Raw genomic sequence first — 17,834 nt, 5'->3', positions numbered from 1 at the left:
GAGGGGGCATGAGGAATTGAGGAAGAGGCAGTACCCTAGCTTTGGAGTTAGCCACTAGGAGTTGCTTATCATTTTGTGACTTTCGAAACACTGACGGCTTCAGCTTGTTCATGTCTTTGTTTAGTGTCTTTTGACGATGATTAATATTTCCGCCCTTTCTTGTTGGATATGTATATTAAGTACTTATGATCAATTATATCTATGAAGATGTATATTTAGGAAATGTTGTATCATTTCAGTTACCGTTAGGTAACCGGTTTTGATTTCCGCGTTATTTGTTACTTAAAGTGATGTCCCGGAAAAGAAAGGTTTTTAAAAGGAAACAATTCTATATCACCAATTCAAAAAAAAATTACTCACTTTTCCGCGTAATAAATAAAGAATATTTTCCGGGGCGTTACAATGCCCAAGATATTGAGTTTGCACAAATGTCCTCCACCAAAAATGCCAAACACATTTTGAAAGATTGATTGCACTTTCTGTTCATTTTTTGGGATGTCATCAAGTAATCACCAAATGTTGTTTCATTTTGGTTTTTTTTATTTTCGGAAATTTTATACCAGTTAGGCCTTTGTGTGTTTACTGGTATTATTTTGGTTGATGGCACATATGTTATGCCAATTTGTAATTAATTTTACTGAACTTCTTGCACCACTATTTTGTGTATGATGAAAGTTGTGTATGTAAACACAAGCTATGTTAATGCCAATTAAGGCTTTGCTTAATGAAGTATCATTCTCCAACTCATTTCTAATTTATTCTCCATTATAATTGGTATCAATCAGATCAACCATTATGATTGGAATCAAACTATAACATCAGCAACATTAGGCCATTTACTTTCACTAACTTCCAAGGTCAATTCAAAACAATCAGCATGTACATAATTCCAAACTTGCATTCCTCCATATATAGAATACATGTAGTGAGTATCTTTTAAAATAATTTATGAACATATATTGGAAGAACACAGACTCCGGTAAGGAACTTTTTGGCATTATTTTCAGCAACTCTTTAACCATACCAAGCTGCTCCATTGGTAATTCCACTAGAAAACTCCTTGCTTGAAGACATGTTTTCTAGAACCTATTATCAAGTATGTATATGCTCTTTATTTTTTACAATAATCCTTTAAATATAGTTCCATTTGTATTTAATAAATATTCTTAATTACTATCATATAAGATGATATAATATGATTCTTAATAATGAACCATTCATGATGAGTATAGTAATTTGGTTGTAGACCTTTAATCAACCAGTTACTAAATTTTATTATATTCATTTACATTGGAAGTTTCTTATATCATACTACAAATGGAAATGTAGGAGAAAAGTACAAACTCCCAAATCATTGAAATTGTACAATATGATAACAAATTAGCATAACATATGTTCTTTATTTAAATAAAAATAATTAGTAGTTAATATGATTACATTTATATTAATTTGTGAACCTTATGCTACAAGAATGAATTTGTGGTTAATGCAAAGAATAGTTTGTTTTGCCCCTCGTCTTCTGCTGTAACATTTTTTACTAACTTTGTCTTGTGAAGGTCAAGGATATAGATGATAATTTATTAATTTTTTACTAACTTTTAAGAGTTAATGACGATAAAATATAGATGATAGATGATACAGTGATAGTATATAAAAATCATACACTAGCATTGCATACTTTTTTTTTTCTCTTTTAGTTTTTCACCTTAACATTTACTGTCCCGCTTAAAACAAACCAAAATTTTATTACCCATGCTAATGATGTCACATTCCTCAAAACAGAGATATGTCATGGGGCACTACATAACCCTCCATTTTCTTTTCCTCTTTATTATTATTGTAGTGTAACTTCTCCCATTACAGCCGTAAGCTCAGGTAAAATTTTCCCAAAATGTCTTTCATCCTCGTCCTTGTCTTCAGCTCTCCGTTCACAAAATCACATTGTTTTAACAGTAGCATCAAGTGGAATAACTTCTCTATTGTTGCCTGGGGGGAGAACAACACACTCTAAGTTTGCAATACTAGTTCCTACACTAGAGAACTCCACGTGCAACATTCATCAAGGGAGTCAACTTGCATGGTTATTAAAACAACAAAATTGATAATTTGGGATGAGACTCCAATGACACACAAATTTTGTTTTGAAGCATTGGATAAAACTCTGACAGGCATCATGAGTTACAAACACAATGACAATTCAAGTTTTGGTGGAAAAGTCATAATTTTTGGTGGGGACTTTTGCCAAATTCTACCAGTCATTCTAAGAGGTAGTCGATCAAATATTTGGGATAATTATCAGGTATTAACTTTGACAAAAAATACGCGTTTACAAAATAGTTCTGATACCACAAATGAAATACAAACTAAAGGATTTGCTAAATGGATTTTAGATGTTGGTGGTGGAAATTTGTCTGAACCAAATGATGGTTATGCATCAATCGAGATACCTAATCAATTTCTAATAACATAATATGATGATCCCATACTTGCTATTGTTAAAAGTACATATCCAAATTTAGTAAATGAATACTTGAATGAGGAATTCCTACAATGTAGAGCTATTTTGGCATCAACAATTGAGACAGTCGATGAAATAAATGATGATGTTCTATCACTGATTCCTGGTAAGTGTTTCAATCTTCAAACCTTTACACCAACCATACATGTTACTAGCAAAACATTAACATCTTCTTTGTAAATGCAGGTGATGAAAGGGAGTATTTAAGCTCAGATTATGATGATATATCAGAATGTAATGACAATGAAGCTTTTGATGGACTTACTCATGAGTTTTTGAAATCCCTTAGAACCTCAGGTCTTTCAAACCACAAAATAAAATTGAAAATTGGAACTCCAATAATGCTTCTGAGAAATCTAGATCAATATGAAGGACTATGCAATGGTACAAGAATGATTGTCAACAAGTTGGCAAACCATGTCATTGAAGCAAGGGTAATAACCGGTAAAAATTTTGGCAAGATGTTTTACATTCCGCGAATGAGTTTGTCTCCTTCCCATTCACCTTGGCCTTTCAAACTAACACGGAGACAATTTCCATTGATTATTTCATATGTTATGACAATCAACAACTCACAAGGTCAATCACTAACAATTGTTGGATTATATCTACCTCGGCCTGTTTTCAGCCATGGTCAACTGTATGTCACTTTTTCTATAGTTCAAATCATTGAAGGACTAAAAATTCTGATACATGACAAAGAAGGAAAACCAAGTAATACTACAATAAATGTGGTCTTTAAGGAGGTTTTCCAAAACCTATGAACAAGTAAGTATATGCTCATTATTTTTTCTAATAACCGTTTAAATATAATTCCATCTGTATTTAATTAATATTCTTAATTACTATCATATAAAGTAATATAATATAATTCTTAATAATGGACCATTCATGATTACTAGAGTAATTTCTTGCATTCCTTTCATCAGTTAGTTACTAATTTTATTATATTTATGGGAATGAAGTATCTCCTAGTATAAGGAGATAAGTTATCTCATTCTGCCAGTGAAATCATGACATGTGTCATGTTTCATCATTTTCTATAAAAATATTTTTAAAAATAAACAAAATAGCACACATGTCACATTTTTACTAGCTAGAGGAGATAAATTATCTTCTGATATGAGGAGATACATTATTCTCTATATTTATTTACCTTGTAGGTTTCCTATATCATACTACAATGTAAAATGCCATGTATTTTTTGAGTTGATTTGTGTTCAACATATATATTACAATACAAATGTAAACATGTTACTAATATATATAATTTTATTTTTGTTTAGTAACATCGAAATATATGTGATATTAATCATGCGAAAGGAAAAATAGTTGTCCCATGCGTATGTATGGGTTACTTAGTAGTATAGGGGAAACTAAAGTATATAAAATCCCCATGTTTATAAGTAGTTTTCAAGTGATACATGTTTGATTCTCAAGTAATGTCCCGGATTCGAGTGTTGTGGATGGAAAAATATTTGTTGAGAGAGTTAGTCTCACATATTTGTGAATGTTTTCGGCTCAGACAAGATTGCCTCTAGTGCGAGGATATTTGTGGAAACCCAAAAAATATATTATTTTTTATTCTTAATTATACCTTAATCGTTAAATATTGATGAAATTTGTTTATCTATACTACTTAATAAATTAAAAACACGAAATAACTACTCATTGTATAATTATGTTTACCTATTGTATCGTTCATAATTTGTAATTTCATGTTATCTATACTTTTATAAAGGCAAAACATGAGGTAATTACCATCATGATATAATTTTACTTTTATATTTTACTCTTAACATTTTTTAATTTCTACAAAAAAACTATATACTCATATGTAAGCACCACCAATATATTAATCAACTCTCTTACCTTAAGTTAAACATTACAATTAAACAAAACATTATAATATAAAGAACACTCAATATAAAAATTCAACATGAAATATACTTAAAGGAAAAAAATATTATAATTCTCCAAAATAAAATATATAAATTTTGAATAGTTAATATCATAAAGTAAAAATACGAGTCGGCAGACACGAAATATCTGTCACCACTAATATATAAAGGTAATTTTAAAATTAACAGTAATGAAAAATTCTAATGTATATTTTCCAATATTAATTTTTAGATCATTATTATTTTATTTTTATATATAATATTATTGTATTAAATATTTTTAACTTTTACCTTGATATGCAACTTGTGTTACGTGATGAATTTACTAAGCGTCATACTTTAGAAATACGTATCTTGTCTCATACAAAGTATCTCATTTTGTGTACCATTTGTTAAAAGAATATTTAAATTAAATATTTAATAATTAAATATTTTTCTGCCTAATCATGATCAATAATACATGTTATAGTAAACTCTTTTGGGATAAAAGATCTCCTCTCCATGCATTGAGCTTCAATATCCTACATTATTTTATTCTCTAGTGAAGTACTCAAATCCATGTTAGGGACTTATACCACAAAATTTATTAAAATTTAATACTACTAACTAATAAAAATAAATGATAGATAATAACCATATATAAATTATTTTTATATTATTTTTTCATTTTGTTTATTTCATGCTAGTGTGCTACTTTCTTCTTCTGTTCCCCGCCTTTCCAAACTTGGTACTTGGAAGCCAACCGTTAGTATTTAAAGCTAATTTGAAAACTCAGTCCTCATTCCCGCTTCTTCCTCTTCTCCCTCTCAGAACTTTCACTTTCATTACGGAATCTGAATTTTCTCGCTCCTCTCTTCTCAACGAAACAAAAACTATATCCCTCTCGATCGTGAATCGTTACTCTCACTCGCATCTAGTTAGGTTATTTCTCTTTGCGAATATTTGAATTTCGTGTATTTTTTGTCTGTTTATGAGATTTTCATTTATAATAACTGCTATCTTTTATGTTGAGTTTGATTTCTGTGGTGTTCAACTAATGTTCGTTACTTGAACCAGTTATAGATTCGTGTGCGTTTGATTTATGACTAGTTTCGGTTTATTTGTTAGGAAATTATGACTTCGTGTGATTGGCTTCAGCTCCACTACTTGATTTATGGCATTGAATGCTTTCCTATTTCGTTAATTTTTGCCTCTCTGTGAAATCAATTCGATTGCACTTGAACTTCTGAATCTGAACTTTTCATGGATTTCGTACCTTAATGTTCTGTTATATCGTTTTGATCTACTAAAACTTGCTCTGTAACATTCGAATATAATGCAATTTCACCTTGTTCATACTTCATTTAGCTTTGTAAATAATATTTTAGGAAGCTTTCTTTTATTTGTCAACTTTCAGTTCGCATATCTTATTGGTAGAGTTGCAATTTAGGATTTACTGACGAACTTATTTTAAATCTGTGCGGATTAATCAAAAGAGCGGTGTACAACATACAAAGATAGTTCATATGCGGATATGATCAATTATTCTTTTGCTAATTCATCCTATGTTGGAAATATATTAGCTAGGATATCCTAAAATCTCTCTATTCTGATTTTGCCATTAGTTATTAATGATTTCTACTTAATGGCTCCTTTAGTGAAATGCTTGACATATTCTTTTTCTTCTCTTATTGTATTTTGTCAACAGAGTAGCTGATGGACTTATCTCATCGTTCTTGAATTTACATTTGGATTTTGTGCTCTCTTTAAAAATATATTGTTGTTAATTATCTGTATTTTTGCTGGTAGTTGGGTTTGATAGACATTTTTAATTCCCTGCTTTTTAATTTGAATAAGGCAGTTCGTTTTAGCTGAGTTGTGAATCAGAAATTTGCCAACCACGAGGAATGGCTGAACAGCATAAGGAATCCTCATCTGCAGATTCAAAGGAAAAAAGTTCATTGCTAGGTTTTTCTCTACATTGATTTTTATTTTTATGATGTAATGGATAATTTTTTATGGAAACTGGTATCAGTATAAGGGGATGTAATGGATGATCATGGCATGTCTTGCCTTTTACAAAGCATTTAGTTGCTGTATTTACTATGTTTTGGAATTAGTGCATGCTGATGGTTCATAAAAATATAAAATCTAAGGAAGCATAGTAACTTATAGCTTTCTAGCTAAAGACCTTATTATACCTTAATGTCATTTGAATAAAATCAGACTTTGGTTATACATTGAAATATTGTTACAACAAATCTGGCCGTGGCATATCTTTAGTTGTCAAGGAAACTATAGTGAACACAATATATAGGACACAAAGTAAAAGAGAAGTCAGCAGAGAGTCAAAAATATTTCTGAAATATAGGACCCTCAGTTCTTCCCATAATTAATACGATTGTTTGTAATTTATTGGTTTCTTTATCCTAAGTTTTGATTCTAGATTCTTAGATGTCTCAAACTTCTTATAAATTTGGAGATCACATTTTTGTCTTCGCCTGGGAGAACTAAATTCTTTATATCTTCTTTTGTGGTTGTTTAAAAAATACAATAGTGATATAAAGTAAGTATTGCTCCTTTTTCCCCTTGTATTTTCAATTCAAACAGATGACAAAAATGGAAAGGAGTTTCTTAGCTCCTGGAAATCCATGTCAATGGCTGATGATGATGCAATGGACTTTAGCTTTGACACTGTCCCTAAAGGGAGAAAAAAAACATTTGACTTTGACAAACTGTAAGTCTTCCTACAGTTAGTTTAGGTTTTGCAAAGTGAAATGTACATTGCAAGGGTAGCAGGGTGGTGTTATTGGTTTCATTGTGAAACCTTGTATGTTTAAAAAAATTCTGGAGAATGTTGATATGATGAATTAAGTGTTATTTTCATTTTTTTGAATGTCTATGATTATGATGGTTTAAGTAAAAGAGCTTTTCATTTAAGGGACAGATTACCAAGACATATGTATATGCTTATGTAACACAGTTGAGTTTCTAGTTTCTAATTAATTGTAACTAATAATCTTTTACAGGGACATGAAGTTTAATCTGGATGATGACTTTGGCAAGATATCATCATTTAAGGTGGACATGTCAGACCTTGATTTTACATGCCCACCCAAAAACTCTTCCCAGTCTAAGGATAAAAAAGGAGAATCTTCTGGTACAAAAGCAGGGAAACAAGATGGCTTTAATTTCAGCTTTGATTTTAATGAGTAAGTGGTAAAATATTCAAAGCAATAATCATTTGGTGCACAGATGTTATTTTTATGTTCGGCAACATCAATGCGATTGATTTGAATGTATAAACCTATTCTTACATTATTGTTTCTTATATTGGCATAGGTTGGATAGCTTCAATCTTGACTCAAGCTCAACAAATGGAGATACTAATTCCAACAGTAACCTGAGAAAAAAGGGGGTTAGTACAGAAGGAAGTGATAGTGAAGGTCCTAAAAAGCCTAAAATCAATGATGATGAAAGTGGTCATGCATCTAACAACAGCATGGCTATGAAACCTCCAGTATCAGAGAAGCTGGAAACTTCGAAGGTTGATAATGTGGTTGGTAACCTTGGGAATGTAGCTTCTGGACAGGGTGGTTTTGCATCCAAGTTTTTGTCCTCTGGGAACCTGGACATGCCAATTGAGATCCAAACTTCAGGTATAAGTAAAACTATAAGAGCAAACGAAATGGACGAAGAAAGAGACTTACCTGAGAAAATAAAGTCAGCAGAATCAAAACCTGAGCAGGTTATCACTAAGGCACCTTCTCAGCCAGCATGTCAGAGTGATTCAGGGCAAGATACTATCCCAGAACAGCATAAAAAGATGTTTTCATCTGGAACAAAAGTAATTAATGTTTCAGGTGACAAAGAAAAGGCTACTGATAAGGCAACGTGTGTGGACTCTGAGGGTGTAGACTTACAATCAGAGCAGCCATCCCTGGTTCTTGTCACTAAGTCCGATAGCAGTGTTGGAGAAGCAACTAATCTAGGTAGCAGTGCCGAAGAAGTTACTAATGACCCTCATAAAAAAAATAATGATATAAGTTTTGAAAATATTTCTAAAAATGCCTTCAAAAAGATTTCATGCGACAATGACGTTACAGAAAACAAAAAACCAGCTTTGGAGTGTCATTTGGCTTCAGAAACCAGGTAAAATCATTGTGATCCATTTTATGATCATGTACTTGTGGGTATTACCCTATTATTTATTCCTATTGTTAGCTGAGTTGCTGAACCTCCTGTTATTTAATGCAGCAAGTACATAAAAGTTATTATTTTTTAGTAAGTATACACAGTTTTTCACAATTTGCAGTCATTTGATGCAGTAAACCTGTAGTTGATAGGATGATGTTAATGAAAGACAATGAACTCCAAGGTATGCAGCCAAACATATCCAGAAGGCCAGAGGAAAAGTGCTTTTTAAAGCATCTCTCATCAACAGCTGGGACAAAGGTTATCTCCTTTAGCAGCCAAAAAAGTTGTGACATGAGCCCGAGGTCCATATCCCAAGCACGGTGCAGTATCCTTGCCATGACAATTGTATTTATTGTCCTTTAATGATATAATGTTTCATTTATACCCTTCTATAGGGAGAGCTACAGATCCAAAGATACACAAATTGGAAGCAAATCGGTAAGGGATTCACTCCGAGGTTCTGACAAACTAAATAGAGATGGTCTGGCATTGAATCACAGCACAGATGATCTTAAAAGTTGCAGTAATTCCAGGTGATATATATGTTCTTGGACGTGTGTTGTACAAGAAATTTCTTACTTCATAACCACTATCTTCCCAACTGCATAAATGATATTTTCTGCGGAAGGTATGTTGTTGTTTGCTATTAGTGAATGTAACTATAACTTCTAATCATTATTAGGGAGAGCATTGTTTCTGATCTTATGCCAAGTGCAAGCAAGTTGGCGGGAAATATGCAGTCATTCCACGAAGAAGTACTTAAAAGCAAGGCCATGTTGCTAGAAACTGGCAAGTCAACTAAAGAAGTTAATATGTTGAGGTAAGCCATCTGCTGTTGACTTTTATTACTCAACTTGGTACTTGGCAATAATGCAGATAATATTTGTAACATGACTTTGTATTGTTAGCTATGCTAACCTTCAGCCCTATGAATTAAATTGGGATGTATGCATATGCTTTTATTTAAACATAGCCAAAAGAACCAATAATTGAATTGAATGATCTTGACAATTTAGCCATGTCGAATGTTAGATTTCCTGGATTGAGCCAAAGAAATTAATTGAAGGATGGGATCAAGGAATATTGGCGAGTTAGCTGATGGAAGAATCTGAATATGACGGATCTTTTAGGGCATTTGGGTCACTATAGTCTGTTTTACATGGTTCATAAATTTGATATTTCTAGACATGTTCTCTTGCCAATTTGATAAAAAGAATTTAAAGACGTTTTTTTTATATTGTGAGCTTACTTTTTGTTGGAATCAGACAAAGATGTTCTTTCCTTCTATGGCTTAACCTTTATATTTTAGAATAATATTGTTAATCATTCACTAATAAGCTTACTTTTCTGCGGAAGGTATGTTGCTGTTTGATAAAAAGAATTTAAAGATGTTTTTTTTTATATTGTGAGCTTACTTTTTGTTGGAATCAGACAAAGATGTTTGCTATTAATGATAATGCTAGAGTGTCAGTAGACCTTATTTTCAATCAGATTTTAAGCTTTCAGAAAATCCTGTGGTTTCAGGAAGTATTACCTCTCGTTGTTGAATTTTGCAGTTCTCAAGTTAATCCTTCCTGCTTAACAGAGAAGACAGCTAAAAACACTACCCAGGTGTCTGTAAAACCTAAAGCTGAAGTTTTAGGCAAGGAGTCTTCTCAGAAACCAAGGATTACTTCCATAGAAGGAAATAAAATTTCTTCTTTTAAAACTGGAAAGATAACTCATGCTCTCTCTAGCTTAAAGGCATTAAGGTCTGACACTGTGTAATTCTTCCGTCTTCTGTCTGTTACTCTGTTTATAATAATGTATGGACTTATAATGACTTATATTTGTTCTATCAGGAATGTTGGGGCAAACATGGTTTTAGCAGCTCCTTTATACCAAAAAGAAGCAATCTCCAAGGTAAAATCTGGACAAAATATGGAGATACAGAGCCCTACAGCATCAAAGAATGACCATCTCACCAGCAGTGGCGACAATCAGAAGCCTCAAATGCCATTCTTGAAGAGGAAAGCTACTGAGGTTTGTCATTTTTTATAACATTTCCCCTTTTGACGATTGACGGAAGGAATTACCACTCAAATTATTAGGCATCCACAACCCTTGCCACGCCTTGCCTTTTTTAAACCTGCATATCTGCAAATGTCTTTATTTGCTGTCTCCTACTATATGCTTTTGGTGCATCTTCCTCCCTTGGCCCTCACCCAGTTTAAGATGTGCTACCTTTTTGTTGTTGAAAAGAACCCTCCATTACTTTAATGATATTCTTAGACCAGAACATCTATAAGATGCAATTCTGCAGGTTTCAGAAGTAGATTTAACATCCTTGAGGTCCCTGAAGCGCCTATCTCAGTCTCCTAATAACAACAGGTCCCACTGAACAAATTGATTGTTTTACTTTTTATTTTTTGGTAGACTATTTGTACTGTCTTTGATCAGTTCTTATGGACAAGTAACATAGTCCTAAACAACTTCAGAAATTCAAAAAAGTCTTCAGAAGAGGTCGTTGAACAGGTACATTATCAAATCTTTTATCTGATGCGTTGTCATATATTTACTGATGGCTGATAAAATGCAAGTGGGTTTGGGGATTCTAAGTATAATATTTGCCCATACTAGTTTCCTTTTCAAAATATATTACCCGAATTTACTTGCATGGAAGCCAGGTAGAGAGTAAGCCCCACAACATGATCTACAATCATCCAACCTTAGGACTTGAAAGTCCATCAGATATTAAAGTGATGGATGTGGAAATATCTGATTCTGTATTGATGGAAGATAACAGCAATGTTGAAAAGGCTGAAGCATATATGAAGGAACTTGAAGATGTTAGTGATCTATTTTTTTGTCATCTAGAGTATAGACTGTATTTTCTTGTTATAATATTCAGTTTTCTGGGTTATCAAACTATTAGATAAGCATATTTAAAGAATAGACCTGATATTGAAAAACAGAAGATAGTCTGCTGCTCATTTGTGAAGAGATGGTATTGCATGGTTATAGTTTTCCCATCAGGTGTGAACTGAAACATATTAAAAACAGTTTCATAGAGTTCAGCAAGTTGTGTTTTCAGGTTGCTAAAAAACATGCAATTTGGTAGAGATTTTTTGTTTACCGTGTTTAGTACTATTTACTTCTTTCCACTCTCAGTCCTACCAAAACACAATATTCTCAAATTTTTAGCTACTTGTCACAGTTGTTTACTTTTTTTTATGGAGAACTTAATGTAGGTTTGTGTAAAAAATAAGGGCTTTTGTTTATACTGAATAGAACAGCACGTAGCCTTAGAGTTTATAGGAAACATATTATTAGGACAAGTGCCTACGTTGGCTTGAGGCTGATCAAGCTGCATGCTAGGAAGGATACTTATATCTTTGTTACGTATCCGTTTCTTGTTTCTAAATTCACATTACTTGTTTTTATGCAAGCAAACTGGATTATTTCCTCACTTGGACATAATGTAGTTTTATAAGTTGCAATGATTTTCAGATTGAATTATTATCTTTTATCATACTTGATGATAGTGAATGGTTTTTTTCCCTATCCAAACATTCATGCTATTATATAGAATAATAAAAAAGAAAGTTACACCTCATGGGTTTCATTATAAATTTGATTTCTTGCAGATCTGTATCATGCTGAAAAAGAAGCATGAGGAAGCAAAAGAATTATTAGTTAGAGCCATCGTGAACAACAATAACTTACTGATGCTTAATCATCCCATTTATGAAGAAAAAATATCCTCCTTTCTTCTTTTTTATCATATCTTCTCTGTTCTTTATTTGTAGATAACAAAGCTGGTTATTTCCTTAATATTTCTGAACATTTGGAAGGTTCAAAAATTTGCTTCTGAATTGATGTCTAAGGGGATTCAACCTTGATATGCAGGAAATTGTTGCACTCGGGAGGTACGTATAGAATACTAATAGATCTGCAGAAATTTCTTGGTTTGAGATGTAGCCTATTCTGGACTTAAAATTTGTCATCATTTGAATTTAAGGACCAAAACATTTTCTCCTTCCGTGTTGCCTGAACTTTACAAACCTTCGCCATTTCATTGGTTATGTTTTAGCATCAGTTCTGAGTTTGGTCTACTAAGACTAGTTTATAAGAAGTCCATTGTGAAATGGTTTGTATGTGCAAAGCTAGAATTTGGATCATACACAATGAGTGGCGAAATCAAAAGAAAAATGAAGTTGAAGGTACTTTCTGTTGCATACATGATAATGGTGAACCACCAACGTTTTGCCCTGCTTAAGATTCTCTAAACAGTAACAATGCAACACTCTTGTTTATCTAACATATTCAGGGTCTAAGTTATTGTATGCTTTCGAGTATTAGTACTGAGATAAAAAGCTGATTGCAGTGATAAGAAAATTAAAAAAAAAATTCACTTTCTTTCATCCTTGTTATCCCCTTGGCTAAACAACTACATGTTGTATCTCTGTTCTAAAGTCTCGCATTTGGCAGGCATCATCTAAACCAGTTCATTCCCAATTTCCTTCCCTTTTGAAATCAATTTCTTCCACTCAGCTCTTCATTATATCGTTGTTTCTTGAGCATGTTAATACTGTATTCGGTCAATCTCAGAAGATTATGTACCAAGGATGTATAACCTTTTTGCCATAACTAGTTCTTAAATAATTTAAACCTCTGATGAACTGAACACAAGTAACCATGTCTAATCATGATGGAAGTGCTCATAAAGATACAAAAAAATTGCACGACAGGCTAAGACAAATGTTTTTGATGTCCTTAGACTCCCACTTGGATTACCATGACAAAAGATACAAAACTAAGTTTCTGTTTCTGCAATTTGCTTCTGTTCCTTTCATGATCCATTTTCTTCTCATTTCCAGTCTAGCTCTCTTTTCTTTAGCAGTGTTAAGCACCACATTAACCCGGAGTCAAAGACCTAGTAACAAATTTCTTTGGTCGCAATAAATAATGGGAGTACATTTTTTAATCATCGTGTTATAGTTTGGACAAGATAGAGATGTGCAAAATTTTGCATGCATACAAATAAATTAAATATGGAAGAAATGTGTTGGAAAGCATATAATGTAGAGATAAAGTTATGCGTAATAAATGTTAGCCGGGTGATAGGGCATTAAAAAAGGAAACAATTTCTGCCAAAAACAAAAGGAAACGAAAACTAATGACTTGTCAATACCTTTTTTAAGTGTAAAATACTTTGGTTGGCATTGTAAATTTGGAATAAGGGAATAAAAATTGAAAACATCAAATTATTTCACAATTATATTTAAAAGTTTCCAAATCTTTTCCTTCATTTTCATTCAAAGTCTAACTCATATCTCGATGTTTAGGACAAATTTGGATATTCAGGGATCAATACCGAGAATATCCTTACTTCAGCAAGAAATCCGGATAAAGAAAGGATCTCGTTGCAAGAAAGTAAGAGCAGAAATGTTGAGAGTAGAGAGAGAAATTGATATTGTAATGATATATATTCATTCCTTCTGTTATGTGCCTTTTATATAGGCAAATACAATGATGACCCACGTGAATTATTCTAACAGAATAGCACTATAGCTGTCACCTCATTAGTTCTAGAAGGTTTAAAAAGTATAATAACAAAAATATTCTTTAATAACAAAGTTACTAGCTAAAAAATGAAATTGCTATTACAATACCTGCCCCTTCAATAGCACCCTTGACCTCAAAGGTGAAAATTTGGAAACTTTTGAAGTAAATCATAATAGAACTCCCATGTGGCTAGCTCTTTAGGTTGGTTCTTCCACTGCACCAAAACCTTAGTAGTAGCAAGTCTTCCTTGTTTCACCATTTTTTGGTCTAAAATAACTCCAGGTTCCTTTAGAGGAATAGCCAAGTCTTGTATTGCAAGCAAGGTATGCAGAGGAATGATATTTGGATCACGACACGATTTCAATTGAGATACATGAAATACATTATGTATGTCAGCTGAAGCAGGAAGATCAAGTTGATAGGCTACAACACCAATTCGATCAATTACCTTGTAAGGTCCATAGAATTTAGGTACCAGCTTGTGATGTGGTTGATTACGAATGAAAGATTGTCTGCAAGGTTGGAGCTTAAGATAAACAAAATCATCAATAGCAAAAATTATGCCACTCCTGTGTTTATTAGCTTGCTGTGACATCCTGTTTTGAGCCCTCAACAAATGGAATTTCAGGAGTTGAATAATAGCCTCTCTTGCACTCAGAGTCCTCTCCACAGCTGCAGTAACAACCTCTCCTGGAAGATAAGGAAGATGGATTGGAGGGGGTTGGCCATAAACCACCTCAAAGGGGGTAGTGTGAATGGAAGAATGATAATTTGTATTATACCACCACTTTGCTAGAGAAAGCCAGTTGGACCATGTGGAAGGTTTGTCATTACACATACACCTAAGGTATGTTTCAAGGCACTTGTTAACAACCTCTGTTTGGCCGTCTGATTGTGGATGATATGTAGTGGATTTGTTGAGTGCAACTCCTCGTAATTGGAAAAGCTCACTCCAAACCTTGCTAATAAAAATGGGGTCTCTATCACTAGTAATTGTGTTAGGCATGCCATATAGCTTAAATATGTTATCAAGGAATAGTTGAGCCACATCAAGTGCTGTGTAGGGATGAGAGAGGGCTAGAAAATGTGCATACTTACTTAATCTATCGACTACCACAAGAATGACTTGTTTACTTGAAGAAGTAGGCAATCCCTCAATAAAGTCCATACTAATAGCATCCCATATTCTATCAGGAATGGGTAAGGTTGGAGTAATCCTATATAAGCAGCAAGGTCAGGCTTACACCTTTAGCACACATCATAAGTTCTAACATAATGCTGAATGTCTTTACTCATTCCCTTCCAATAAAAAAGGGACTTGATTCTGGATGCAGTGACATCTCTTCCAGAATGTCCTCCATATGGAGAATCATGCAACCATTGCAGAATTACTTTTTGTAGTTCAGAATTCAGACCAACCATTGGCTTTCTTTTTCTTCTCAATTCTGCCATGTGCCAAGTAAATTTTGGGTGTGAATAGTTGTTCTGCTGCAGTTCACAAATCAGCCTTTGGAGAGCAGTATCTTCAGTGCAAGAAGCTTTAATTTTATTTAATAGGCCTTCCTGAGCATTATTTAACGTCAACGACAACAATTCAGCTCCAGCTTTTCTGGATAAAGCATATGCAGCTACATTCTCAATTCCTTCTTTGTAATGTATTTCGAAATCATAGCCCATGAGTTTAGACATCAATACTTGTTGAAACAAGGTGTTTAACCTCTGTTCAAGCATAAACTTGATGCTTTTCTAGTCGGTCTTAATTATAAAAGGTTTGTGTGCTAAATAAGTACCCCATTTCTAGACAGCATAGACAATTACCAAAGTTCTCTCGCATAAATGGACATGGCTTGCTGTTTTGGTCCCAACGCCTTGTTAATGTAAGCTACTGGATGTTTTTTTTGCATCAAGACAACACCGATACCTGTTCCGGATGCATCCGCCTCCACTATAAAAGTTTTGGTGAAATTCGGTAGAACAAGTACAGGGGTTGTTGTGAGGGCTGTCTTTAATTCTTGAAAGGCAATAGAGGCAGTGGGGGACCATATAAAACCATCTTTGCGCAAAAAATCAGTTAAAGGTTTGTCTATCTTACCAAAGTTCTTGACAAACCTTCGGTAATAGCCTGCAAGACCTAGGAATCCTCTCAATTGTTTGACAATAGTAAGTATAAGCCAATTGGCAACAACTTGGATTTTTGTGGGATTAGTGAATACTCCATCTTTTGTTATGACATGACCAAGGTATTCAACCCTATGGGTGGTAAGGCAACATTTCTCCTTCCTCAGGTATAATTGGTGTTCTCTAAGAGTTTGAAAAACTTGGGTAAGGTGGATCATGTGGTCCTGTAATGAAGAATTGTATACTAATATGTCATCAAAAAATATAATCACAAATTTCCTAAAAAAGGAATGGAAAATTCTATTCATCAGTGATTGAAAAGAGGCTAGTGCATTAGTGAGGCCAAATGGCATCACTAAGTATTCAAAATGACCAGCATGGGTTTTAAAGGTTGTCTTTATTAGAATATAGGCAAGCCTTGCATTATTCAATCAAGCAGTTAAGTCTTGATGACGTGTCCTATATTCCTTGAGTCCTCGGTTTCTATAAATAGAAATGAGGAGCTCTTATTTTGTAAGAAAAACAGTATATCAAAAATAAACTAACTGAATAAAAGTTAGTTACTTCTCTAGATTCTCTCTCTCTCTTTCTTCATAACTGCCTCGTCTTCTTCTTCAATTTCTTCATCTCTTTACATGGTATCATCTCCAATGGCCACCACCATGAATGATCCTCCTGTGGAAGCTTCTTCTCCACCACTTCCTTCAGATACTGTTGCGCCAATACGTGTTCGTTCGTCCTTCTTCTCTCTACAAGTTCAAACTGCAAAATTAACTGAACAGAACTACCTCACGTGGAGTTAGTTCATGCTCGCAATGCTTAAATCCAACTGTGCCTTAAGGTTTGTTCAAACTACTGAGGTTCCTCCGCGTTTTGTTACTAATCTGGAATGAGAATTAGGTCATGTGAATCCTGCATTCATAGCTTGGGAAGAACAAGATCAAGCTGTATTCTCGTGGATTCTTAATTCAATTTCTGAAACTCTACACCCTAGGGTTATAGGTTGTGTTTATTCTTGGCAGTTATGGAACGAGTTACTTGCGTTTTGTAACTCTCACACTAAGGCTAGAAGTCGCCAACTGAGATCTCAACTCAGATCCCTTACACAAGGATCCTCAAATATTTCTGAATTTTTCTCCAAAGTAAAAACCCTAACTGATTCGTTAATCTCAATTGGTACTCCAATTTCGTTGGAAGAGCATGTTGATTGTATCCTCGATGGTTTGAATGAAGATTTCCATCATGTTATTACTTCAATTGAGAGTCAAGTTCATCCTCCCTCAATTCACGACTTGGAGCAGTTTCTTCTCACTTTTGAATCAAGAATACTCAAGAATAAAAATAAATCTGTTTCAGATGCTCTGTCAGCTAATGTTGCTGCTCATTCTCCTCCTCCTCAATCACCAAATTCTGTTACTATGCCTCTCCCTATGCCTAACATGCAATCAGTTGGTTACTCCACACCTCACAAGTCTTCTTCACGCTCATTTCAGACTGCTTATGGAGGCTTCTTTCCTAATCCTCATACTGGTTTCTATCCTAATTCTCGTGGTGGACAAGGAGGAAGACGTGCT

General features: G+C 33.7%; 2 protein-coding genes across 4 annotated transcripts; one reads left to right on the top strand and one right to left on the bottom strand.

Moving 5' to 3' along the window:
- LOC109333505 (uncharacterized protein At4g18490) lies at positions 5,120–13,377 on the top strand. Of its 3 annotated transcripts, none has more exons than XM_019569022.1 (15): positions 5,120–5,340; positions 6,260–6,366; positions 7,009–7,135; positions 7,428–7,610; positions 7,741–8,550; positions 8,727–8,915; positions 9,003–9,128; positions 9,278–9,415; positions 10,152–10,346; positions 10,437–10,617; positions 10,898–10,965; positions 11,073–11,109; positions 11,262–11,423; positions 12,222–12,332; positions 12,420–13,377. In XM_019569022.1, exons 2-15 carry the CDS (start codon positions 6,306–6,308, stop codon positions 12,474–12,476), a joined length of 2,445 nt encoding a protein of 814 aa, XP_019424567.1. In that variant the 5' UTR covers positions 5,120–5,340; positions 6,260–6,305; the 3' UTR covers positions 12,477–13,377. The 3 variants fall into 3 exon arrangements, with proteins under 3 accessions (XP_019424567.1, XP_019424566.1, XP_019424568.1); XM_019569021.1 differs by having other exon boundaries at positions 8,991–9,128; XM_019569023.1 differs by having other exon boundaries at positions 8,727–8,897; positions 8,991–9,128; positions 12,420–13,376.
- On the bottom strand, positions 15,957–16,478 carry LOC109332530 (uncharacterized mitochondrial protein AtMg00860-like). Its single transcript, XM_019567512.1, has one exon. It carries the CDS (start codon positions 16,476–16,478, stop codon positions 15,957–15,959), a length of 522 nt encoding a protein of 173 aa, XP_019423057.1.

This window comes from Lupinus angustifolius, chromosome LG18 (assembly GCF_001865875.1).
Source record: "Lupinus angustifolius cultivar Tanjil chromosome LG18, LupAngTanjil_v1.0, whole genome shotgun sequence".
Lineage (NCBI taxonomy): Eukaryota > Viridiplantae > Streptophyta > Magnoliopsida > Fabales > Fabaceae > Lupinus > Lupinus angustifolius.
The sequence above is the reverse complement of the archived record's forward strand: the minus strand, read 5'-3'. Positions and strand labels throughout refer to the sequence as shown.